Raw genomic sequence first — 24,809 nt, forward strand, 5'->3', positions numbered from 1 at the left:
TTTAATTGTCTTTCCTTTTTTACATTGTGGTAAAAAAATTACCAGATTTAAGTGTGCATGTTAGAAGTGTTAAATACATTCACACTGGTGTGCAGCCAATCTCCAAATGTTTTTCATCTTGCAAAACTGAACCTCCCATTAAACGGCTCTCCATCCCCCTCCCCTCAGCCCCTGGCAACCCCCATTCTACTTTCTGTCTCTATGAGTTTGACTACTCTAGACATCTCATTTGCTTATTTATAAAGGCTGAACTCAGATCCCAGAGAGATAGACGTGTGAAGGGCCCTACAGAACAGCTAGACTGCACAAACATGTAAGCAGAGGCTGGCAAGTCCCAGGCCAGGGGACGTCCAGCTAACCGAGGGCAGCATTTGGGGAACTCAGAGATAAAACAGAGACCGCTGAGTGAATGGGATGCTTTCCGCTCGCGGCTGCCCCAAGAATGAGCTGGAAAAAGCCAAGGATGGACTGGGAGGGGAATAAGGTTCCAAGGCCCCACGAGGAGAAGTGCCAGCGTGTGGCTGTCGGGGCTCCGTCCGGGAGAAGGAGGCGCAGGCCGGCCCTGGCAGCGGCTGGAGGAGGCTCAGCTGATGGCCGTGGCTCCGTCCGCCTCTGCGGTGGTCAAAGAGCAGGTCGCGGCCCCAGACACCCAGACAGGCACTTCTCCCCATCCCGACTGGAAGCGGGACGTCGCTGGGGCCGGATGGCGCGACTCGAGGTGGTCCCTCTGCTTTGGAAGTCAGTGCTCAGGCATACGGCTCGCACCCAGGGAGGCAGGGCTGGGCGGCCCTCTTAGAAGAGAGGTTGCATTCAGTACACTTAGGCCGGTCTTTCAAAAGGTCTGAAGGTCATCTGAAGTGCAGGTGCCAAATGTTACAGAAGTCTCAGATTTTCCAGTGCTGCTGTGATGACCTGGGAGGCGCAGGCTGAGTCCCCAGGCTGCTTCCTTAAAAGCCTGTGCTGGGGGAAGTGGCGGTGGGAGAATTCATTTGTTCGTTCAGCGTACTCATACGGGAATGCTAACGTATGAATTTTAGCCACCACACCAACTGACTAGCGTTCAGTATTGCAGACCGTTTTTTCTCTTTTTTTTTTTTTAATTAAATTGAAGTATTGACTTCAGTTTTAATTGACTTGTTATACAGTATCATATTAGTTTCAAGTGTCCATCATGGTGATTTGATATTTATGTGCATTTCAAAATCGTCACCGTAAGTCTAGCCGTGTCACCACGCCCAGTTATTACAATATGACTGACTGTATTCCCCGTGCTGCACGTTATGCACATTTATTTTATAAAACTCGTTTTTATTTTTATTTGTAACGATTTACCTGGGATGCAGGAGCCCAGTTTCTCATCCCAATCATTCCACCAACCAGCTGTGTGGCTGTGGCAAGTCACTCAACGTCTAGGAAGAGAATAAGTAATACCTACCCTGAAGAATTGTTTTATTAAATAAAATTATATATGTGGAGTTAATGTATTAACTGTGTATTACCAAGAGTTTGTATTTTATTTTTATCCTTAAAAAAATACATTTTATCAAATTATCAATGAAGTCCTCTGATGGCTTCCCATTGCCCTAGAATAAAATTCAACATCCTTTCCTGGCCCAAGCATCTCCATGGTCTGGCCCCTGCCTGATTCTCTGACCTCATCTCTTACCACCCTCTTGCTCACTTTTGTACACAGATTCTCACCACACTGATCTAACTTACTTCTGTTCCTTAGTCATTAGAATATTGTTCCTGCCTCGGGGCCTTTGCACTTGCTCTCTGTCCCACCAGAATGTTTCTCTCATGGCTCTAGACTTCTCCCCAGTCTGCTCTCAACTCAACTATAATTCCATCAAACTGGCCATCATATCTAATGTTGTCCCCTGGACTGTTGACAGTCTCTATCACTGTAAACTCTTTTCTTTTCTTTTTGAAGTTGTCACTCTCTTATTTCTGTATGTTCTACTTATCATCTCTGTTCCCTGCCAAAAGGGGCAAAGACTAGAATTTTGTCTTATTTCTGTATCTCTCATCTAGAATAGAGTCTGGCTCATAAAAAGAGATTAATAAATATTTATAGAATAAACTAATTACTGCTGGGGAAATTCTTTGTGTTAGCTTTTAAAGTAGACTTATTCGTGGAAGCAAAATAAATGTCAAACTTAATCATTTATATCACAGAGAGTCTGATTCTTGAGGCCCATATATATATATTTTCATCAAAAATTATATTTGTACTAAACATGTTCATTTATAATCTACTTTGTTAGCAATGGCAATGGATGTTTCTTCTACAGCATCATTTTTAACGGTGACATGTGGATGTATCATAGCCATTTCACCAATTGCCTGTGGTGTACATATAAAGAAATGCTGGGTTAAAGGGCCTCGGGTAAATATCCCAAATCTCCCCCTAGAAAGGTTGTGCCAATTTACACTCATACAAACAGTGTAAAAGAGATTTATTTTCCTGAATGCCTGCCAATACCAAATTTATCGTTAATAAAACAAAACAAAGTGTTTGCTAATTTGATAAGCAGTAAAGTATCCCATTGTTGCTTTAGTTTGCATTTCTTTAATTACCTGTGAGGTTAACTGTTGTTTTCTTTGCTTTTTAAAATCATGTTGTATTTCTTCCCTTCTGAATTGTTGCTTCATTTGTGTGTGTGTGTGTGTGTGTGTGTGTGTGTGTGTGAGTGTGTGAGGGTGGACGGGGGCTGGTTGTTCTTGCTGCTGATTTTCTACTGAAGTGTTCCTCTTCTATTGATTTGCGTGAGCTCTTTTTATATTTAGGCAATTAGCCTTTGTCACAAATTGCAAATATGTTCCCAATATGTTGTTTGCTTTTTAATTTTCATTGTTGGCCTATAAATCTCTAGCTAGGCTTATGTCCTGGGACCTAAGTCAGCCAGTTTACCTCAGTGAAATCTAAGTCCCAGCATAGCTGGCCTGGGGCCCTGGGCAACACAAGGCCAGGCCAGGGTATCTGAGGTGTCGAAATAATTCAGAGCTTAAGATCCCCAGGACAACCTCTAGAATGACTGGCCCCATTAACTTACTGATGGGCTGAGGGACTACCCTCTGCCTCTGACCCAAGGTATTTAAAATTTTAAATAGGAACTCATAAAGATCCCAAGGAATGAAGCTATAATGCTGAAAAAACAAGCATTATTAGAAATTTTTAAAATTTTTAACCATTTAATTTACTTTTTTCTTAGAGCAATCTTCCTTTGCCTTCCTATAAAGCCAGTGTGCAGTAGTGGCCAGACCTGTGGAAAGAAGTTTCTAGTGAGGAATATTCACTGAGTGTGTGTGTGTGTGTGTGTGTATGAGAGTGTGTATGTATGTGTGCGTGTGTGCATGTGCACACGCACGCATGTGTAAGGGGCTAGGGAAGGACGTCATATTACTTTCTATCTCCAAATGATCATTTTTGATAAAACATTTTCAAATACATACACACATGCGTACCCTCACTCAGGTGAGGCCGCCTCTCCGGGTAACACGATTGCCAGTCTTTTGTCAAAAACTTCCGGAAGACAGGTGAACCTCCGCTTGGTCCAGCCTAACTCCTCTGGTTGTGTAGACCTTCCTCTCCCATTCCCTTGCCTGTGGACGGCGTGCGCTCTGCCCTACTTGGAGCTCCTGGGCCTGTTTCTCAGTCCCCTCCGAGCCATCCTGTCCCTGGACTACATGACGGCTCCCTTGGCCTGGACCTTCCGCCCAGCCCGGGGCTTGAGTCTCAACTCTCCCCAGCCTGCTTCCTCTGTGGCCTTGTGTTCATTTCTGCTGGTTCTGCTTTGCAGCAAGAGTGCCACAGAAGGGGAAGAAGGTGACTTACAAGGCGGTGGGCAGGAGGAATGTGAGAAAATAAACAGCTAAGGCCCCAGGAGTGACACTCCATTGGATTGGGTCCTAATTTTCTGCTGCTCCCGGAGGCTCTCACTGACGTCCCAGGTGCCAAGCAGGGGCCTTTCTCTGGCAGAAAACCTGGCAGCATCAGCAAGCAGGGACCTAGTGCAGTGAGGGACAGTGGCCTTTACCAGCTACAGGAAAACCTCTCAGGGCAGTATTTAGGCTGGTTCCCTTTAGGAAGCGTGGAGCCAGAATCACCAGTGCTTCATAAACATGGTGACGCAAACACTCGATTTGAACGTTTCCCTAAGAATGTGTGTTTTGACAGAGGCTGAAATTTCATATGCGCCAGGTACACCTACGTAAATCACGGTTTTCTCAACACACCTATGGGCTTGTTGTAGGATTTGCTGGTGTGTGTCCACAAAGCTGGAACAGAGCACCAGACTTGTCATGTACCCACCTCTCCCTAGCCCAGGAGTTACTTAAAGACACAGGTAGCAGTCACCATTTGTGTGCCGTTCCCTCCATTTACTCGTCATTTCCTGTTTATTAGGTGCAAATGTGTTTCCATCCATGGCCCAGCAAAAACCCAGTTCCAACAGTTCATTGGTATTTGCTATTTTATCGTCTGTCACTTGTGCCCTGGGGCATGGTAGCCTCCCCTTTTTTTTTTTTTTTAAGGTAAAATGAGCTATGTTTTGTCTGCTCGTATTTCTTCTAGCAGACACACAGCAGGACATCTGGAAGAGATACACCGCAACCTGCGGAAGCTCCCCTATCAAAAAGCTGTTCAGATCCCACAGAGCCAGCCGCCCTCCATGTCCTGGAGCAATCTCTAATGTGAACGACATTTTACCCTCAAATGCACAGGACACGATTTACTGTGGCGGGCATCGGAACCGAAGCCAGCAGCCATCAGACAAGACAGCAATCAGTTCCAAGCTATTTTCCTGAGGAACTACTCTGTGCCGATCATTAGTTGAGATTCAGAGTCGTCTCAGTTAGTAGAGACTGAGATGAGTGGAGGGGGAGGGTAGAGCTCAGTGGTAGAGCATGTGCTTAACATGCACAAGGTCCTGGGTTCAATCCCCAGAACTTCCAGTAGAAAGAAAGAAAGGAAGGAAGGAAGGAAGGAAGAAAGAAAAGAAAAGAAATTCGAGATGAGTAGAAATTGGCAGGAAAGGAAAAGCCTTTTCTGATGTTACTCTTCTAGATAAGCAGGCACCTTCTTGGAGTTCTTCAGAAGAGGAAGAGCCTCCCCAGAGAAAGTCTACAAGTATTTCTGCAGCCAGTCTACTCTGCTTCCTGGATTTCTCAGCTGACTCTGCTATGTTTACAATCTGTCCAGGCCTGGGTAAAGAAATACCAAGAGGAAGAAAGACCTCAGGACCAGGACAGAGCATCATTCCACCAAGACTTCATCCAGTTCTTCGTTTTGCCTATTCTGTCCTCATTTCCTTTGTACATTTTTCCTTAATCTCTAGTATGTTTTCCACCCCACGGCATTTCTAACAGTCCCACCCATCTCCCCCGCCGACAACATCCTTGGTATTTACAAAGTTTGCTAGTGGTGCCACAAGGGAAATTAGATTATAACTGAGTGTCTATTTGACAAACCAAGAAGATTTCAAAACCCTAGGCATCCAGACTCTCTTATTAGAAGTAATCTTTGTTATGATGTATTTTATGATCTCTTGGAGTTTACAGTATTGGGATTTGACTTGTCATAGCCCTGGAATGTGGCATCAGGTTCTGTTTTGTATTCTGAATTCCAGAAAATAAGGACCAGAATATGTGGTCTGGTGGCCTGCTTTGAAGGGTGACAGGGGCACTTAGGTGCTAACTGCATGCTCTCTTAGGGTACAGTCCATAGGAAATGGGCTTAGATAACCTTTATTCCCCCATGTGTTGGAGGGTTAGTATAAGGAATTGTGTAGGGGAAAAGCAATTTCATTTGTTGACACATCTGCTATGTGCTCACTGTTTTTTGCAGTGACATTTAGAACCTGATGAGCACAGGAGGTGCAGGGCAGTCTACTGGGTGCTGATCGGGAACTAAATGGCCTGGTCTCTGCATTCATTTGCAGGACGGAGTCAAGGACAGGGCTGGGAAACCGTGTTGCCAAGCAGAACGGGACGTGTGTACGTGGCACGTGGTGGGGTTCAGGGGTGGGAGACGCTCCCTTCAGCTGGAGTGAGGAGGGCCAGCTCTGCACGTAAGGAGGCAGAGGGCAGTGACCGGAGGGGAGCAGAGACAGGAGAGCTCACAGAGGACTCGTCTAGTGACCTGGTGGTGAATGAGACCACAAGGGAGAGGACAAAACTCACTGGGCTTATCTCTCAATAATAATCATCATAATGACTATTTGTTGAACCTTTAATCTATACCAGTATATACTATGATGTATTTTCATACATCGATTCTCATTAAAGCCTCCTGCAGCCCCAGTTGACAGATCAGGACCCTGAGGCCCTGATCACCCGCTGCTACACCTCTGAGCTGCGATCTAACCTGGCAGGTCTGACCCCAGGCCATGTTTTCTTCACCGCATCACGTTGCCCGGTGACAGTGAGCACGGTGATTTCTGAGCAACACGGCCATGTGTTATAGCTGTTCATTTACCTGTCCAGTCCATTCACCCTTTTGTGAAGTCTCCCCAGTGATCTGGTTTCTGCAGTGCTGCTGGGTGGCGGGGTCCCAGGCCGTCCGGGTTGCCTGGCGAGCGTTCTGAGTGCAGGACGGCTTCCCCTGTGCTGAGGCATTGCCAGAATCCCTGCACCCACAGCCCACACAACCTCCCCACAACTTACTTCTTATCTTTTCCCGAGCAAGCCCCTGAGGCCTTGGGGTGCCAGGATGCAGCATCGGGCTTCCCACATCCCACAGGCTAGATGCTGGATGCTGGTGACAGCTGAGCCCCTGCAGCTTGGCCCCGGCGGATCACTCCCTCCTGTCCGCTCTGCCTCCCGGGCCACATCGGGCTGCGAGGGCTTCACGTTCTGTCTGCAGAGTGGACAGCCCCCCGCCAGGAATTCCTGGTGGAGCCTTGCCCGACAGGCCCTCTGGCATGGCTGGGCCCTAGCACCTCGGGCGATGCTTGTTTCTTTGGTCCTGGATTGATTCTCCTCGGTCCTCAGGCAGTGCCTGGCCCTGCTGCGTCTCCTGGGCAACAGGATGCAGCAGATCAGGTACCACCATCATCACAGAATCCCTCTCCCCATGGACAGGAGCTCCTTGAGGGTTGAACTGTTTCTAATTTAGCTGGAAACGATGGTCTGGGCACAGGACTTGGCACTTAGCGGCATTCCATACATATTTGCTGGCAAAACAAACGGAGTGTTGGGTGAAGGAGAGGGACATGCAGGCAGGCTGTCTGGACCCCGGCCACGAGAACTGTGGAGGAAATTCAGAGCTAGGGAAGGAACTTCACAAACACAGATACTGAGAGAATATCTGAACCGCAGAAGGGGAAGTGGATAAGAAGACAAGTCAGGACATCCCAGGACAGTTCAGAGAGAGGAGAAGACATTTCAACATTTCTGACTTTTTAGACTTGGGGATACCCAAGAGGTGACATTTAGTCCTTAGTGCCGCACTAAATACATTTGCTGGAGACCTAGAAAGTCAAAATGAGTTTCAATCCACAGAAGTCCACGCTGGAGGAAGGGGAGCTGGCGTTTAAGGAGTTCCTCTTTTACCCCCGACTTTTCCCATATCACTTTATGTCATCGTCCTAGCAACTCAGGGAGGTGATCCGGTTGTTCTCATTTTAAAGACAAAGAAACGTAGTCTCAGGGAAATTGAACAAAATTATCCAGCGGCATCGAATGTGAAGTCTGGTACTCCTGACTTCAAATAGCCTGGTCCTCCTCACTTGAAGCTCCCCGGGGGGCCCTCCCCGCGGCGTCAGATCTTCCGCTGTCTGCCCATCCCTGTGAGCCGCTGGAGAAATCCCAGCTCCTTTCAGCCCAGGAAACAGACGGGACTTCAAAGTCCCCTGGGGATGTTACCTCCTCTGCTCTTAGGTCAAATTCGTCCTTTTCATTATCAAAGCGAACTCGACTTGCGAGTCCGTTTTTCCAGCCCCAGCCGCCGGCTCTGTCTGTTCACAGAGGTTCGTCCCTGTATTTTCCGGGCTCCGTGGGAGCCTCATTTCGCATATCCTGCTGCCTATCTTGTGTTCTTTTACGAGGGGCCTCTTGACCTTTCTCCAATTCTCTTGCTTCTTGAGGCTGAAGCTATCAAAAGAAAAAAAAAGAAGACTTACTAATTTGAGGCCATATAAAAACCTCCTAGAGTAAACCAAATGCCTTTGATGAGTGATCATGTATAAAAAAGGAATTACTTTTATGGCTTAGTAAGTGCTGACATGCTGGCCTGGGGATAACTGATGGCAATACTGCACACACGCCCGAACTCCTCGGAATGGAGGATGGAGGCAGAGGGCCCGGGGGCATCCGGGTCCCGCTCTCAGCGCGGTGGGAGGACAGCGTGGGCGCCCCCTGCTTCTCTCCTCCCCGGCTCACGACTCTGGACTAGCCTAGAACCTCTCCAAGTGTAAACCTCAGTGATGCACAGGCTTGCTGCTGCTTGTAACCGATCCACCGGGCCTCTCCATCTTTTACTGGCAACTTCAGTATGTTTGCATATATTTTGAGTTCTGATACAGTTGGACTTACTCTGCTACCTACTTTTGGTTTCTATTTGCTATGCTTTCTCTGTGTGTGTGTCTCTCTCTCGGCCTTTTAATTAATTAATTTCATTTATTTATTAGCTCAGAAAAGCTGTTCTACTCACAGTTTTGGTCTTTACAGAGAAAGGATACAGGGTACAATCAGCCGCAGGGAAGGCACCGAAGTGGGGTCCCGGGAGGCCAAGCCCAGGTCCCAGAGGACACGGGCAGAGGGCCTCAGCTCCCCCCAGCAACAATGTGTGACGAACAGAGCTTGTCACTAACCAGGGAAGCTCACGGAAGTCTCGGTGGCGTGGGTTCTTGTTGGGGGTCGGTCACTTTGACACTTGTTACCTGGCCCTTTGGTGTCATAACCAAGAAAATCATTGCCAAACCCATTTCCGAGAAGCTTTTGATTTATGTTTTCTTCTAAGAGTTTAAGGTCTCACATTTGGGCCCTTAATCCATCTGGAATTAATTTTTGGAGATGGAGTTAGATAGGGGTTCAGTTTCATTCTTTTGCATGTGAATATCCAGCTTTCCCAGTACCGTTGACTGAAAAGACTGTCCTTTCCCCATTAAACAGTCTTGACACCCTTGTCAAAAATCATTTGACCGTAAATGTGAGGGTTTATTTCTGGGCTCTCTCTGACTTTTAGTTTTTCACCTCTACAGATTTAGAAACACAGCATCCTATTTATAATTCTTTAATGGTTCTCAGAGTTAAGTGTGCACCAAAAGATCCGGCAAGACTTGCCAACACACATACTGGGCTCCTCACCCACAGTTTCTGAGTGAGGGCCTGAGAATTTATAATAAAGTTTCCAAATAATACTGAAGATGTTCTTCTGGGGATCACACCTTAAGAAGCACTGCTTCAAAGCAAAGATGTGTTAACTTCAAGGATTCAATGCTGTTAAGTTTTTTTTTTAATTGGAGTATAGTCAGTTACAATAGTCAATTACAATATGTACAGTATAATGTCCCAGTCATGCATATATATACAATATTCATTTTCATATTCTTTTTCATTAAAAGTTATTACAAGATATTGAATATAGTTCCCTGTGCTATATAGAAGAAACTTGTTTTATCTATTTTTATATATAGTGGTTAACACCATTGAGTTTCTGATGAAAATCATTAATCACCTCCCTCCCCAAACCATATGGAACCAAAAAATTTTGCATTCAATTTTTGGTATCTGTAGTCCTTCCACCCAAACCAATGCATGGATTCTCTAGGAAATTGGGGGGACCTCCAGGTAAGATCTTCTACTTTAGAGGCTGGTTGTATTACCTGTGTCAGGACACAGGTTCTGCTGTTTTAGAGTGCTATGATTACCTGAGCATGCAACCCCATGCATTCATTCATTCATTTCAATCCGTTCATTCATTGATTTAGTAAATCTTTCCTGAACACCTAACGCACGGCAAGCATTGTGTTAGGCAACAAGAATAAAACCCCAGCCTCCCCAGAGCGGGGAGCCTCCTCTTCGTCCACAGAGCTGCCTTCCTGGTTCAGGTCCTCCTCTCTTCTCACTGAGTTACTGCAATTGTCACTTCACTGGTTTCCCTTTCTCCTCTCCCTGCCCCTCTTTGCTGGTCCTCCCACTGTCGCCTAAGTTTTTTTTTTTAATAAGAATCTGATTCTTTCCTACAGTTACAATCTTTCCCTGGTTAGAATCTTCCAATGATTTATTTAATTAAAAAAAATTTTAATGGAATTACTGGGGATTGAACCCAGGACCTCATGCACACGCTCTACCACTGAGCTCTACCCTCCCCCCACAACGATCTTTTTTTTTTTTATTGAGTTACAGTCATTTTACAATGTTGTGTCAAATTCCAGCGTAAAGCACGATTTTTCAGTTATACATGAACATACTTACATTCATTGTCACATTTTCTTTCACTGTGAGCCACCACAAAATCCTGTGCGTATTCACAATGATCTTTTATAACTTTCAAGGTGAAATTCAAATGCCTAAGCTCAACACACAAGTCTCTTCCTCAGTGGACTCTTATCTCTTTAGCGTCACCTCTGACTTATCCTCACACCCCAGCTACGTGGAGTCCTCACTCTCCCCTGACCTCATCGTGCACTTTCCTGCCTCTGTGTCTATTACTGTCCTCCTTGTCTGGAAAGTGCTTCCCTCACTTCTTCATCTAGAACCTAAATTCTAGTTGACGCCTATTGTCCTTCCAAATTCAGCTCAAGTCTCAGTGTCCCAGGAGACTTCTCTGGGTCCTTGTTCTTCCAGACCCCTGGGTCATTGAGGCATTCCTCTGTCAGAGAGATTACCAGCAGTGCTCTCGGATAATTACTTACCTGTCTGCTTCTCTCTTAAACCAGATTTGCACCCCACCCCCGGCCTCCGCATTGAGTGCAGTGGCTGGCATACAGTAGGTGGTAAATAATCAACTGTGTAGCAGGGCTACTTACTCCTGCCTGGCACCTCTCGATGTGTAGACAAAACCATAATGACTTTGGTCTATAAATAACCTTATTTTCTCACGCTGCCATCACCTGGCTCCTGGGAAATTTTTTTTTCTTCCCTTTTATTGAAGTGTAATCGACTTACAATGTTGTGTTAATTTCTGGTGTGTAGCATAGTGATTCTGTTGTACGTATATATATTTCTTCTCATATTCTTTTCCATTATAGTTTATTATAGGATATTGAATATAGTTCCTTGTGCTATACAGTAGGACCTTGTTGTTTATCTATTTTATATATAGTAGTTTGTATCTGCTAATCCCAAACTCCTAGTTTATCCCTCCCTCACCCCTTTTCCCTTCTGGTAACCATAAATTTGTTTTCTATGTCTGTGAGTCTCTTTCTGTTTTATAAACAAGTTCATTTGTATCATTTTTTTAAAGATTCCACATATAAAGTGATATCATATGAAATTTGTCTTTCCCTTTCTGACTTACTTCACTTAGTATGATAATCTCTAGGTCCATCCATGTTGCTGTAAATGGCATTACTTCCTTCTTTTTTATGGCTGAGTAGTATTCCATTGTATAAATATACCACATCTTTATCCAGTCATCTGTTAATGGACATTTAGGTTGCTTCCATGTCTTGGCTATTGTAAATAGTGCTGCTGTGAACACTTGGGTACATGTATCTTTTTGAATTAGAGTTTTTTCTGGTTGTATGCCCAGGAGTGGGATTGCTAGATCATACGGTATTTTTGGTTTTTTAAGGAATCGCCATACTGTTTTCCATAGTGGCTGCACCAAATTGCATTCCCACCCATGTATAGTATAGGAGGGTTCCCTACTGGGAAATTGTTTTTTTTTAATTTAGTTTTTATTGAAGTGTGGTTGACTTACAATGTTAGTTTCAGGTGTACAGCAAAAGGGTTCAGTTATAAATATACATACTTTTTTTTCAGATTCTTTTCCATTGTATGTTATTACAAGAAATTGCATCTAGCCTACCGGGAAATTGTAATTTAATGTCTGATCTGGGTTCAAGCTTAGTCCACCTGATAATTTAAATCACTTCTGCAGGTAGTGCTTTGCTTCACTTGTATAACTACTCAGTGTCTCCGATGGCCTCCCCTTCCCCCTGCTTCTTTCCCCAAGATGGCATATGCTGTTTGGGGGAGGGATGTGTGGTTTATTTGTCCTGTGGGGCTCGGGGCAGAGGGTCCCCTGGACTCCTGGAGGCACTGGGGTGCACATGCTGTGGCGTCCGCTGGTCTGTGGTTAAAGTCCCTCGTCTGCCTGGTTGTTCCCTGCCCTGCTCACCGCTGAGTCTGGGGCCTGTGGCTGCTGAATTCACGGTCTGCCCTTCTGCTGCCATCGGTGATCCTAGTATTGACTCTGCCTCCCCACATTGCCCCGTTGACTGCAGATACCTTAGCATCTTCCATAGGGAAAACCAGGGGTCGCAATTCCCAAAACTCAGTTACTGAGCCTTTTGCCAGCATTCCCCACAGTCCATTCTTACTCTCAGTCTCTCTTCTGAATACTCAAAACAGGAAATATTTTGTGGGGCCTTATCTTCTGTGCGTTTGGCCGATTCATAGCGTGCCGATGTCGACCAGCCCCCTGCAACGCGCTGCGCCTTCCCCCGCGCTGTGATTCTGCTGTCCCCGTGCTGGGTCTCCCCGCCTGAGCCTCCCGATGGGAAGTAGCCCATCTGCCCCCAGCGGTGGCGCTTCACCTCTGGAAGAAACACCAAAAACTTCCTGTTCCCAGGGGAAAGGATTTCACCAAACATTCCCAATCAAGTGTAGTAAATAGAGGTGTGAGTCACTTCACAGAGTCCTCTGAGGAGGGGGTCAATGAATAAAGACTCGGTGTGAGTCATCACGTTTATGCTGCTAGACCAGAACCATCTAAAAAGCAGTTTCCACGCAGGCAATCTGAGAGATGTGTCTAACGTTTCCTCTTCCTTTAGAACATGTATCAGAGGAAGTTCACGGCCCTGGTGTGCGCAAGGCTGGGGGTGAATGCTTGCTCCCGGGCCCAAGGTCACATCTTGGTTTTGGGGTTCCCTGTCTTGCGTGGGTCCAGGATCACCTGGGCACACTGTTTCATTCTTTGATTCTTTCTTGGCCCTCTAATTAGGCCTAGATTACCCCTTACACCCCACATCCACGTGCCTGCGACATCACACAGGCATGACCCATTAGCACTTGGTCATCAGAACCTGTTTTGACACCAAAAAGAGGCAGACCTAAAAATAAAAGGGACATTCTGAAAAACCCCTACGTATCTGAGACTAGAACTCATCTCAGGACAGGTGTTGGATCTGCATACAGAGACTGGATAGGTCATATGTAGAAACAGGAAAATGCTGGAGTTAGGAAGAAAGGGAGCCAGAGAGTGTTACAGAGGGACAACGTTCAGGTAGGAGAAGGTTGCAGGGGAGCCAGGAGGATGGAGCCAGAGCACAGAAGGGTGGAAGTGCCCGGTGCCACGGAGCTGGGAGTGTGGGGTAAGGAGAATGTGGTCGGCCAGTGCCTCTCCAGGCTGTGTCTCCATCCGGGTCAGGGCAGGACTGGCTTTACAGGCAGGCAAACAGCATTTGTCCAGAGTCCGGCACTCAGAAGGGCCTACACTTGGTTTAATGCTCTGTTGTCAGTCTTGAAATTCTGAACAAGGGGTCTGCCATTTTTATTTTGTACCAGGTCCCATACACAGCATAGCCAGGAAATGAGAGTTCCTCAGATGTCAAAAGCAGCATTCAATTAGTAAAAAGATACTTGAGAAAGATGCCACTTCAAGTTTTATACACCATCAAGGGCCTTCTGGCAGTAATACCTATGCTGATGGTAGAAGCCATCTCTAGCCTAGATTTGAATGGACTCATTTTTAATTCTCAGTCAGTACATCCTTTGCAGAAAAATTCCCCAAAGAAATATTAGCAAGGTTGCTTTTGAGTGAAACTTAAGAACTAAATACAAAAGCATGTATTTGAGCCTCCTTTATGTTTCTATGCTTTTTGTTATAAAATCTTTGGAGTTTGAAGCTAGGAAAGTATTCCCTATTTAAAATATTGTGAACATAAGAAAGAAGGAGATAATGACTTAATTGCAGAGTGAGCAATTAAGGCACTTGTTCAAGGTAATTTGAACTTTCAAATTAATTAAAAATAAATATAGGAAAACTTCAAAAGACTCAGTGATTTCTTCATAGGTTCAATGTCTCTCTCTTCCCAACACACACACTCCCACCAACCTAAGCCAAACAGGGACATTTCTTTTTTCTTCCCAAGTACAGTCTAATTAGACAAAGGGCACATATATTTTCACCATACAGGTAAAAACCATTTATCTGTCTTGTTCATTTCTGTATTCATAATGCCCAGAACAGTATTAAATCAATATTTATGAGAATGAATGAATGAAAGGGATTTGGCTGAAGTACCTCCTCTAAAGTAAATAAATAAATAAACCTAATTATCTCCTCCCTGCCCCTCAAAAAGCCTTTAAAAAAAGTAGGAGATTTTCCATGGTTTCAAGGACAAATGTTAATGTGATTTAAAAGAATCAGCTAGCATTGTGCACTGATGAAATCACACTGGTACCCCTGTGGGTCTACATAGGAGTAATCTACACATGCACACGAAGACGAGCAGCAACGTCAGAGAGAGATGGGCAGGAAAGACGTTGGGAAAAAACGCAAAAGAAAATTTTCTGTTTGGTATCTTCAGCCTCACCTTTTTGCTTCATTTTTTCCTCCAGTTCCCCTTCCCCTAAAGTTGTATGTCTTTCTAGGCTCCCATATCCCAGGGCCCATGATTTCACCTGCTTCTTTTCTAGTGAAATCTATAAATAGCAGAGTGTCATAAACTCACTTATACTAAAATGTGAGTGGTTGCTACCATTTTGGGGGAATGGGCTCTGAATGAGTGTGTGTATACTTTACTAGAAGATAAAGGAATGGCTTACCACTGTGGCACTCCCAGAATTAAGGAATGCCTTAGAGATGTATGTCAGAAGGGAGGCTGGGGAGAAGAGACATTTCATGTAGGAAAGGACCCTGCTTTAAAAACAAGAATCATTCCTCTTTGCAATAAAATAACTGCTCTATCAGGGGCCATTCTCATAGGAACTGCCATAGCTTTTCTCCCTTTTTACATTATCCAGATGAACTCAGTGTATACTGAGAGAGACAGAAAGAGACACAGAGAAAAAGAGAAAGACAGACAGAGGCAAGTCCTACAGGAATCTGAGGTGACTGATCTAGTTGAAAAATCATGTCTGAATTCACACCCTCAGTGGGGGCTCTGTTCTCTTCTCAAAGGAGGACCCTGCCAGGCCTGCACTGGTCAAGGCAGGCAGGCCCTCGTGGCTGTCTGACCACACGGCTGGACTCTCGCAGGCCAGGCCCAGTGCATCCTGCCCCACCTTGGTCAGTTCTGACAGCCAGACGTACGCTCTAAATCAGTGTTTGTCTTTTCTCCTCAAGGTATAAGCTGCCAGGATAAGCCATCCTCTTGGTTTTGGAGGAAATTACATGGCCCAGCTGGCCCTCAGCCAACCGGTCAGTGCTTGCTGACACTTCCCTACAGCCAAGGTCCCAGAGCAGGGGCAGGGAGGAACCCAAAGATGGAGAAATGGAGCTAGCGATCCAGCTGGGGGATCAAGACACAGGCTCACAGAAGGTCACTAATGAAGAGGAACCGAATCTGAGGGCTCGAGCCTCTGCTGAGGAAGAGCTCTCCTCCCCATCATTGCTTAGAAAGCAAGAGAAGTGACTGTGCCAAATAAATGGCTAAAGAGAAGTGGTTCCAGCTCTCCACACACCCTCAGCTCAGGCTTTCCTCATCACCTGGGGGAGTGCCCCACGTCTACTTTCAAATTATCCAAACAAGTCAATCTCTTTCATACACAATACAACTTATAGGCATACTGTGTGTGTGTTTGTGTGTGCGTGGGCCCACCCACGAGGAAATACCTCTTTACCTGCAATAAGAATTTTTTGAGGGGGCTGACGCCGTCCCTTAAGACATTAAGAATCTTTACTTTGAAGTTGTTGAACTTTGTAATCCATGCATTTATCTACATTTCTTTTGAACGTATACGTGTGTGTGTGTGTGTGTGTGTGCACAATGCAGAGCAGTTATGACTCAATCGAGGTAACTATCATTATTATTTTAGATTTTCATCCTTTTCACCAAGAGGAAAATGACCCCACACACTTAGTAGAAGGTAACAGGGGCGTTACAATCATGCAGCAGACTCTGTAGAGTTTAAATTATATCGCTCTGTTTTCTTCCTCTTTGTATTTCCCTTTCTGTCCGTCCACCCTCCTTCTTCTTGTGCTTTCTTTCCCCATTGCATGTGGATCTCTTTCCTCTGTCTTTGTTTAGTTCCTCTCTCGGGGATGAGAGCAAGGAGGCGGAGAACAGATGCATGGAGGCTGGGGGGGGAGGGGGAGGGGGAGCAGGGGAAGCTTTGGAAAGCTGAACCCGGACTCTGACCTTGGGACCTGCTGGCTCTGCCATCCCTGCAGCTGCTCCAACATTAGCCATAGGGCTCGTTTAAGCTTTTGTTTTCTTAAGGACATCAGTAGTCCCGGGGACATCACCTGACCGTTGAATGGGATTATCAATTTCCAAGAAGTCCCGTGTGGGTGCAGCAGAAATGCATTGCTCACATGTCCTCAGCAGCAAATAAGGGTTTCTGTCCCTCTACGTGATCATGTTACTCTTTCAACTTAAATCTCATGTCCTCAAGGTTTCCACCACTCAAGGTCTTTCCCAAATCTAAATTAGTCACTGCATTTCCCGTGAGCTAACTTGAAACAACAGAGTCAACTGACCATGGCGGGTTGGGGAGTGGGGGGGAGGTTCTCCTTTGGGTTATTGTTTCATGAATAGGCACCACTGGTTCAATGCCAAACATCAAGAGTGGCTGGGTGGTGCTTTCCCCACAACTTTTTGGACAATTAATCAGCATGTGCTCTACCACTTGAGCTATACCCTCCCCATAGATTGTCATTTTTACCTTATTGCTGTTCTGTCCCACTAGCATGAGAGAGCCTTGCCACCAAACCCGGCACCCTTGCTGTGAAAGGCCAGCTGTGTCTGATCCCCTGACATACCTAGGGGTTCTTTCATTCCCTGCCTCCCCCTGATGTCTTCTCCCCTGCCCACCCCATTTGGTCTGGATGACTCCTTTGGAGTGCAAAAATTTATTCTCATCTGATCATCCATTCTCCTAACTGTGTCATTTATAGCACAAACACTATGCCCTAAGTCCTTCAAGACCTTGTTTTTTAAGACTCAAAACCTTTTTCTTGTATCTTATCTCTGCTCTGAGACTCAAGATCTATTTCAAAATCCAAAAGCTGAGTGTGTCTTTATTTGTTCTCTCTGCATTTCTGCTCTAAACCTTTGACCCTGAGGACAGTGAAAACAGAGCCTTTTACCATTGTCTGATTAGACTGGGCTGGAGGGAGGGTGGGTAGTGTCACAGAATGTACCAGGGAGATAAAAACACAGACAAATCCATTTAACAGGACGACCCCTTCACACCATGATGATGTTGAGAACTGCTTGCTGAATGAACACATATAGTGAACCTAACCAACAGGAAACACTGAAATTAGTATATGTAAGGTCAGCAATCCTTTGAAGCAACCTTTACAGAAAATTCTAGTTCTATGGCTTTGTACTGAATGCAAAAGCTTCCACATGTTTTCTCATTTAATCTCCTTTGATCTCTTTTTCAATCTAATATCTTTAGATGAGAAAATTGAAGCCCGAAGAAGTTAAATGACCTGCACAAGTGGCCCTGTGGTAAGGGGCAAAATAAGAATTTCCAGGGACCCAGGAAATTTCTTGGGTCTCAATCGAGAACTAATCTCATGATATCACCAACCCAGAGGGGACAGAAGAAAAGACGGGTTGGAGTTGAAAGTTATCACACTGAGGCAACTTCCTTGGCTAGGCCAGCCTGCCTCATCAGAGCAACAGTGTTGATAGAGTGATGTTTTTGTATTTTGGCCTTTGTCTGGGTTCTGTGTGACAGCTTTCATGTAGCAGCTCCATTTCATTGGCAGAGCTCAGTCTATAATCAACCCAAGTTTGAACTCCAAGTCCCACCGAAATGAAGCCTTCTGGCTGAGAAAGTATGCAGTTATAGAAGACTGAGCTGGGTAGCCAGTCTCCCAGAAGACAGTCCTGGAGCTGTGGCCTCCTCCACACTGGCCCCGGCCAACACGAATCAACCATGTTTCATAGACAAGCCCTTCGAGCTGCAGGGTCTAGAAGGAAATTCGAGATCGAATTCAGTCCTGGACTTAACTTCTCTATTGTCTACTAAAATTAGCTGCTCCTGTGATCTTCAGACTGGCCCAGAATCCAAACGTCTTCTCCCAAGCTTGGCCCAGTCTCAGAGGGCAGAGACGGAGGTGAACAATCCAGGGGACTCTTTCTTGGTCAAAGCTGAGTCTTAGAGGACGCACTGGGGAGATTCTTGGAGATGCTCTAGCTCCATGCTGGTGTAGTCCCAAACCCTTCTGCTGACCCCAGGTTGGCCCTTAATTCCTGTTAAAAGACCAGAGTATGCCTTCTGTCAGGACAGACCTCAGAATAGAGCAGAGCCACTGGGATGTTTCACCTAAATCTGCCAGCCCCAGGCAGAACCGACTCCAAATGGCTCCAAAGGAGAGAGATAAATCAGCTGGGACCATGATTTAAGATAGCAGGGTTGTGGCTTCTTGCTCAGATGGGGTGCCTTGCACGGGGAAGGCAAAAACGCGTTTGCCTGGAGGCAAAGTGAACACTTTCAGCTGGAGTGGAGGAGAGAGCAAAATGCTCAGAACAACTGGTGGAACCAGTTACTGGGGAGGTGGCAGGAGTGACTTAGGAGAGGGAGTGAGTGCAGGAGGAGCTTGGTGACTCGCCGGAGACAGGAGCCAGAACCACTCCTGAGAGCCACAGCGGATGCTCTGCCAGGGCCCAGAGCAAGGGGAAGAAGCAACGTGGATTCCACGTGTAACAGGACGGCTACTGCATCTCATGAGTGTCACTGGTAACCACAGGAGAGTCTTGGGGGAGTGCTGGCAGAGCTGTGTCCAGTTCAACGAACCACGGGAGGGGCCAACCACAGAGCAGGACAGGAACTCCCATCACAGACACCTCAAAACACACTTGGCCGCCTTTGAACTATCATCCTCTTCCTGATCTCTTTATATTCCCTATCTTGGGAATAGCACTTCTGTACACGCATTCGCTAAGCCAGAAATCAGACTTCTTTTACCCTGATCTCCAAAGCTAATGGATCACTATGATCCATTCATGTCTCTTTTTTTTTTAATATGTATTTTTATTGAAGTATAATCAGTTTACAATGTTGTGTCAATTTCTGGTGTACAGCGTCATGTTTCAGTCATACATGAACATATATACATTTGTTTTCATATTCTTTTTCACCATAAGTTACTATAAGATATTGAATATAGTTCCCTACGCTATTAATGTCTCTTTAATTTCTCTCTCCTCTGCATCCTCACAGCCATCTCCCTTATTTCCAGACCTCATTGTCTTTTGCCACCATCCCAGCCTCCCAGCAGTTCCTCTTGTCCCAGTTCACCACGTTATTGCTGGAGAAATCTTGCTGAAATGTAACAGTGATCATGTCACTCCCTGCTCAAAACCCTTCACGAGCTCCTCACTGCCTTCAGGGTGAAATACAAAAGCTTTGGCGTGGCATTCGAGTCTTTTCACAGTTCCATCCCTGCCTGTCCCTCCAGGCTCACTTCTTCCTCTCTGCCACAGATGCTCTGTGCTCTGGTCCTTCTGAACAGTAGGCTGTGTCCTCTCCTGCCTCTGCATCTGCTCTCACCCCTGCCTAGAGTGTCTTTCCGCCCCTACTCCTACTCCTCAAAGTCTAAACCGTCTGTGGTCCTTCAGGGCTCAGTTCATGCGCCCTCTCCCCCTGTCTGGGTTGGGAATCCCTGCTCCGGGCTCTCCCGCCTCCTGGTTTCCCTTCATAGGCATTTGCACATCCTACACAAGACTCTTGGCCTTTGGCAGCCTTGCGGGTGTAAGAATGTTGGCCTAGATGCCCGGCCATGTGTTTTCAGGGCAGACCCTCCCACCCCCCTAGTACAAACTAAGCTCTACTTGATGACCATTTTTCACAGGGAGGCAAATCCTTAATCATTCCCAGGTGTTGTTGCCACTGACCACAAGCCCAGCTGCAACAGGGCCTGGGCTTTTGGCCAGGCTCTTCAGTAGCTGAATGGCCAATAGGGCGTCCAGACAGCAGTGAATTAGCCAGGCTTCCCCAAGCTCCTTGGCAGCCTCGAAACAATGCAAACCACCCCCTTCCCGGGAGAAGAGGCCGACCCAGGAAACTCATTGCTTGGCCAACCAGGTTTCTTCTTCCAAATTACCGATCATCTGGTAAACCATCACAAGCCACTGCTGGTTGCAAGTAGGGGGGCAGAGAGAAGTGGATGGGCACCTCCTTCATTTCCCTCCTGGGAAGAGGAGTGGGAAGTCCCTCCCTCTGTGGAGACATGAGGGGTGGGACTAAGTGTGTCCCCAGCACATCTAGGTACCAAGGACCTAGTCTTACTCCCCTTAATCTCTGTATTCCTGGCGTTCATCACGGTGCCAAGTATACAGTAGTTGCTTAATAAATGTTTGCCGACTACTATAATACATGAACATACAGCTACTGGTGCTGTAAGTGGTTAAGGATGTGGCGTTCTGAAATCTGACTGCCTGGGTTCAAAGCGAAGCTCCGGCCCCTACCGTGTGACCTGGAGCTAATTGCTTCACCGGCAGTGATTATTTCTTTATCTGAGAAATGAATATAATAACAGTTCCTATTTTTTAGGGTCATGAGAATTAAATGATTTAATATGTGTAAACCAATTAGACAAGGGCTTGGCAAAGAGTAAATGTTCCTTTGGTGTCAGCATCTGGGAAGGAGTGTTGCAGATAGGATCCAAGGCGGTCCCAAAGCCAGGCAGTCCAAGAACATTTCTCAGTAAAAGGGAGAAAGAAATATGATGAAATATACATTTAAACATATACAGCTATGCATATATATATATATACATACGCAATCAGGTTTTTAATACTCTGAGATTATGTCCTTTCTGCTGTTTTAGTATTTGCATGTCCTGTATTGCATGAAATTGATCATGATAGTAAATGGTAATCGTTGTTTTTACTATCTTGACAAACCAAAATATATATTGCTCCCCCAAAGTGCGTTTTGAAATGTTTCTGGTCTGTGAGTACAAAAGCCTGGGAAATACTTGGTTGCTGGCCAGGGAGTCTCTCCCCCGTGATGTTGCAGTGTTAATGACAGTGGCTCCCAACCTTGACTGCACCATTAGCACCATCTGGGGAGTTTTTTGTTTTTTTTTTTTAAAAAGCACACACTGATTCCTGGATCTGACCCCCAGGAGTTCCAATGCAATAGATCTGGCTGCTAGGACTTAAAAAATTGGCCAAGGAGAGACAGGTGGGTGAGCTGGACCAGGAGCTAGCCAGTGCCATTTATTTCCTTTTTTGGGTTCTCTAATCAAATACATGTTCCTTTTTCTTTATTACTTTCAGAGGGGAAAATGGACCAAATACAAACAAACAGGGGTGGGAAAGGGCAGAGAATGGAAAGAAAAGAAAACATTTGCTTTATAATTGACCAGCATTTTGAAACCCTGTCTTATCAACCACCTTCTCTCTTTACGTTACTTAGGTTTAGGGATCTCTTGAGTCCTAATTGCGTTTGAGCAAGTCTCATTCTCTTCTTTCTTATTTCATTTGTAAACAGCTTTTCATAAAAACAATAATAAAACAACATACAAAGCAAATCTCTCAAAATATTTCAAAAAAGCCTTTGGTATTTCTCTTTGTGCCATGACTGTGACATCATCCAAAACACTGGGTCACCCAGAAATGTACTTCCTCTCAGTTTTCAAAATGCCTCATATAGTAAGATATATTTCTAATTATATTTCCAATAAGAACCAGATGTTTTAAACACTTTACCTCGAAATCTCTTCCTGATTTTGTTTAAAAACTCTTAGGAGAGGGGTGGCATCTGGGCTCACCCCTTCCCTGACTCTTTCCGTATATTTCCCAAAGATTTGACATTCTCACATATTTTTCCTGGGAATTTGTAAATTTGCCTCTAACAGAAAATTGTTGACATCAACTGACCTTTCGTGAGGCTCAACCATGAGTATTAAGAAAATTGAAGCGTGGGTTTCGCGGGTAGCAGCATTGCTGGAGTTCACAGTAACATTCTCAGAATCAGAAAATACCTTAGTGGCGACTCCCTCTCTCTGGGGAGCCTCAACTTTCACTTTTTTTATAAATGGCACAGCCTGCTTGGTTTTAACACTTGCTCTAACTCGGCCTGTGTCTTGCCTCAAGCATGCACGCTGCTCCTGTAATAGGGAAATGGCAAAATAATATGAGAACAATTAGCCTCAGCTTAGAATACAAATTTCTTTTCCTCCTGGGATCTTGCCAAGTCCCTCGTGGCTGGAGATCACATGTTAGCCTAGATCAAGTTCCCACCTCTCTAACTGGATTGAGCCTGAGATTCTAACCTGCCTGGGGGACAGTGGCTGGGGTCCAGGTGTGAAAGGGGTCCAGCTAAGGTCGGGAGAAGAGAAACAGAGGCTTCCAGTGTTTTCAAAAGTCAAGACTGTTGCTGTGTTTCTTATCCCCAACCAAGGTCGCTGAAAAGGAGACAAGATCAGGCCAAGATCAGGCTGTGACCCTCACTGGGTGGCAGACTCTTCAAGGGTGAGGACAGTGCCTTTTCTTTGTGTCCCCTGACCCAGCACAGGGATCGGCTCCTGGGAGAGGGGATATGCATTTGCTCGGGGAGGGAGGGAGGGAGGGCACGTGGAGTCCAGGTGAGTCAGCCTCACGGACCAAGCATCCTGGTGGGTGAGAGATGAGAATCACGCTGCTTCCCACTGGCATGTGCTTTTTTTTTTTTTTAAAACATTTTTTATTGATTTATAATCATTTTACAATGTTGTGTCAAATTCCAGTGTTCAGCACAATTTTTCAGTCATACATGGACATATACACACTCATTGTCACATTTTTTTCTCTGTCAGTTATCATAACATTTTGTGTATATTTCCCTGTGCTATACAGTATAATCTTGTTTATCTATTCTACAATTTTGAAATCCCAGTCTATCCCTTCCCACCCTCCACCACCTTGGCAAGCACAAGTCTGTATTCTCTGCCTATGAGTCTATTTCTGTCCTGTATTTACGCTTTGTTTTTGTTTGTTTGCTTGTTTTTTAGATTCCACATATGAGCAATCTCATATGGTATTTTTCTTTCTCTTTCTGGCTTACTTCGCTTAGAATGACATTCTCCAGGAGTATCCATGTTGCTGCAAATGGCATTATGTTGTCGGTTTTTATGGCTGAGTAGTATTCCATTGTATAAATATACCACATCTTCTTTATCCAGTCACCTGCTGATGGACATTTAGGCTGTTTCCCACTGGCATCTGCTTGACCCTGTAAAGATGCGAATGTTTTTCTTCATCATGGACCCCAAGCACAGGGTGACTACTTCTGGTGTCCATAGAAGACACAGGGATCTCTTCCAAGGCCCTAGGCAGGACTGGCCGTCAGGCTAAGGAAGGACAGACGACTGTAATCTATGGGCAACTTAAAAGATTTTCTAGTGTCCTTCTGACTATTTATGCGTTTGGCCTGATGTGCTCATTTGGGAACCCAGTCCCACTATAAATAGTTACTGACTGAAAGCCTCTTTCCCTTTTTAGATTTGATGAGCCGGGAAAGTAGGAGTGACTAGAAAACTTTACCACCTTCTTTCTCTCAGGGGAGGGGGGAAACAACAGAAGTAACAACAACACATGAGCACATGAACACTTGTTATTTAAACATAGAACGCTGTACAGGAGGGTACTCTGCCAGATGTTGGGGGGGGGCGTGATGCTGGTTTAAACAACCAGAACACATCCTTGTTACCTACTCCCCAGCAGGAGGGCTTCCTTTCTGGGAGGGGAAGGGGCAGATCCTGCTTCAGGTTTATTTATACAAATAGCACAGGAGGAGACCAGCCCAACTAGCAGCCCAGGGGTCACATCAGTCCTTCTACCCTCACATTGGCAGAAAGAGGTGCCGCTCCGAGCCGTCGTGGTGGCCTGGGCACCTTTGGGAGGTGGAAGTCGAGCAGGAGCAGGAGCTGAGCTGGAGCAGGAGCTGGAGCAGGAGCTGAGCTGGAGCTGGAGCAGGAGGTTTAGCTGGGCCTTGGTTTGCACCTCGGTCTTAGACTCAGCCGGCAGAGCCTGATTCCTGGGGTGATGCAGCACCAGCAGGCTTCCCGAGTCTGGGGTCTGCAATGTAGGTATGTCAACTGCACTTGCTGATCCCTTTGCAATCTTCGGCTTGGCCTTCTTGCCTTTATAAGGGCCTGACAGCCTTGGCACCCGCACTCGTGGCACTGGCATCACGGCCTGCATCCTCCTCGGGCCCATCTTCTTGTGCTTCTTGGCAAAGCGCATGTTCTTCGGAAACTTGGGGCCCATCCCCTTAGAAGGCTCACATTTTTGTGGTCGGAGTTTCTTGATGTCATTTCTGTGCCATTTTCAAGGCTGGCTGTGCGTGGTGTGGTTCTTGAACTTGGCCATGTCTGCACCCAAGTGCCTGGACCCCAAGAGAAAGGGAAGCCGCCAGGAGGGCCTCAATCTGAGAGCAAACTTGTTCCATGAGCTTGTGGGTTAGTGTAGCCAGCTGCCCCCGCTGCTCTTCAGATCTGCCTCCGTTGTTGGCCGTTTACAACTTCC

At 45.8% G+C, this 24,809-nt stretch overlaps 1 protein-coding gene across 1 annotated transcript; it reads right to left on the bottom strand.

Annotated features, from left to right (window-relative positions):
- Positions 1–22,661: 22,661 nt before the first annotated feature.
- On the bottom strand, positions 22,662–24,551 carry LOC135322717 (large ribosomal subunit protein eL29-like). The gene is made up of 2 exons (XM_064492884.1): positions 24,128–24,551; positions 22,662–22,708 (listed from the first exon to the last, which is right to left on the bottom strand). Exons 1-2 carry the CDS (start codon positions 24,549–24,551, stop codon positions 22,662–22,664), a joined length of 471 nt encoding a protein of 156 aa, XP_064348954.1.
- Between the last annotated feature and the right edge of the window lie 258 nt (positions 24,552–24,809).

This window comes from Camelus dromedarius, chromosome 13 (assembly GCF_036321535.1).
Source record: "Camelus dromedarius isolate mCamDro1 chromosome 13, mCamDro1.pat, whole genome shotgun sequence".
Classification (NCBI taxonomy): Eukaryota; Metazoa; Chordata; class Mammalia; order Artiodactyla; family Camelidae; genus Camelus; species Camelus dromedarius.

What these genes read in the sequence shown, in the direction of transcription:
- LOC135322717 (XM_064492884.1), bottom strand. Translation starts at nt 24,551, where the DNA reads ATGGGCCCCAAGTTTCCGAAGAACATGCGCTTTGCCAAGAAGCACAAG. An exon ending in CGGCACCTCTTTCTGCCAAT is followed by an intron (nt 22,709 to 24,127) that starts GTGAGGGTAGAA and finishes TCTCCTTTTCAG; the next exon opens with CGACCTTGGTTGGGGATAAG.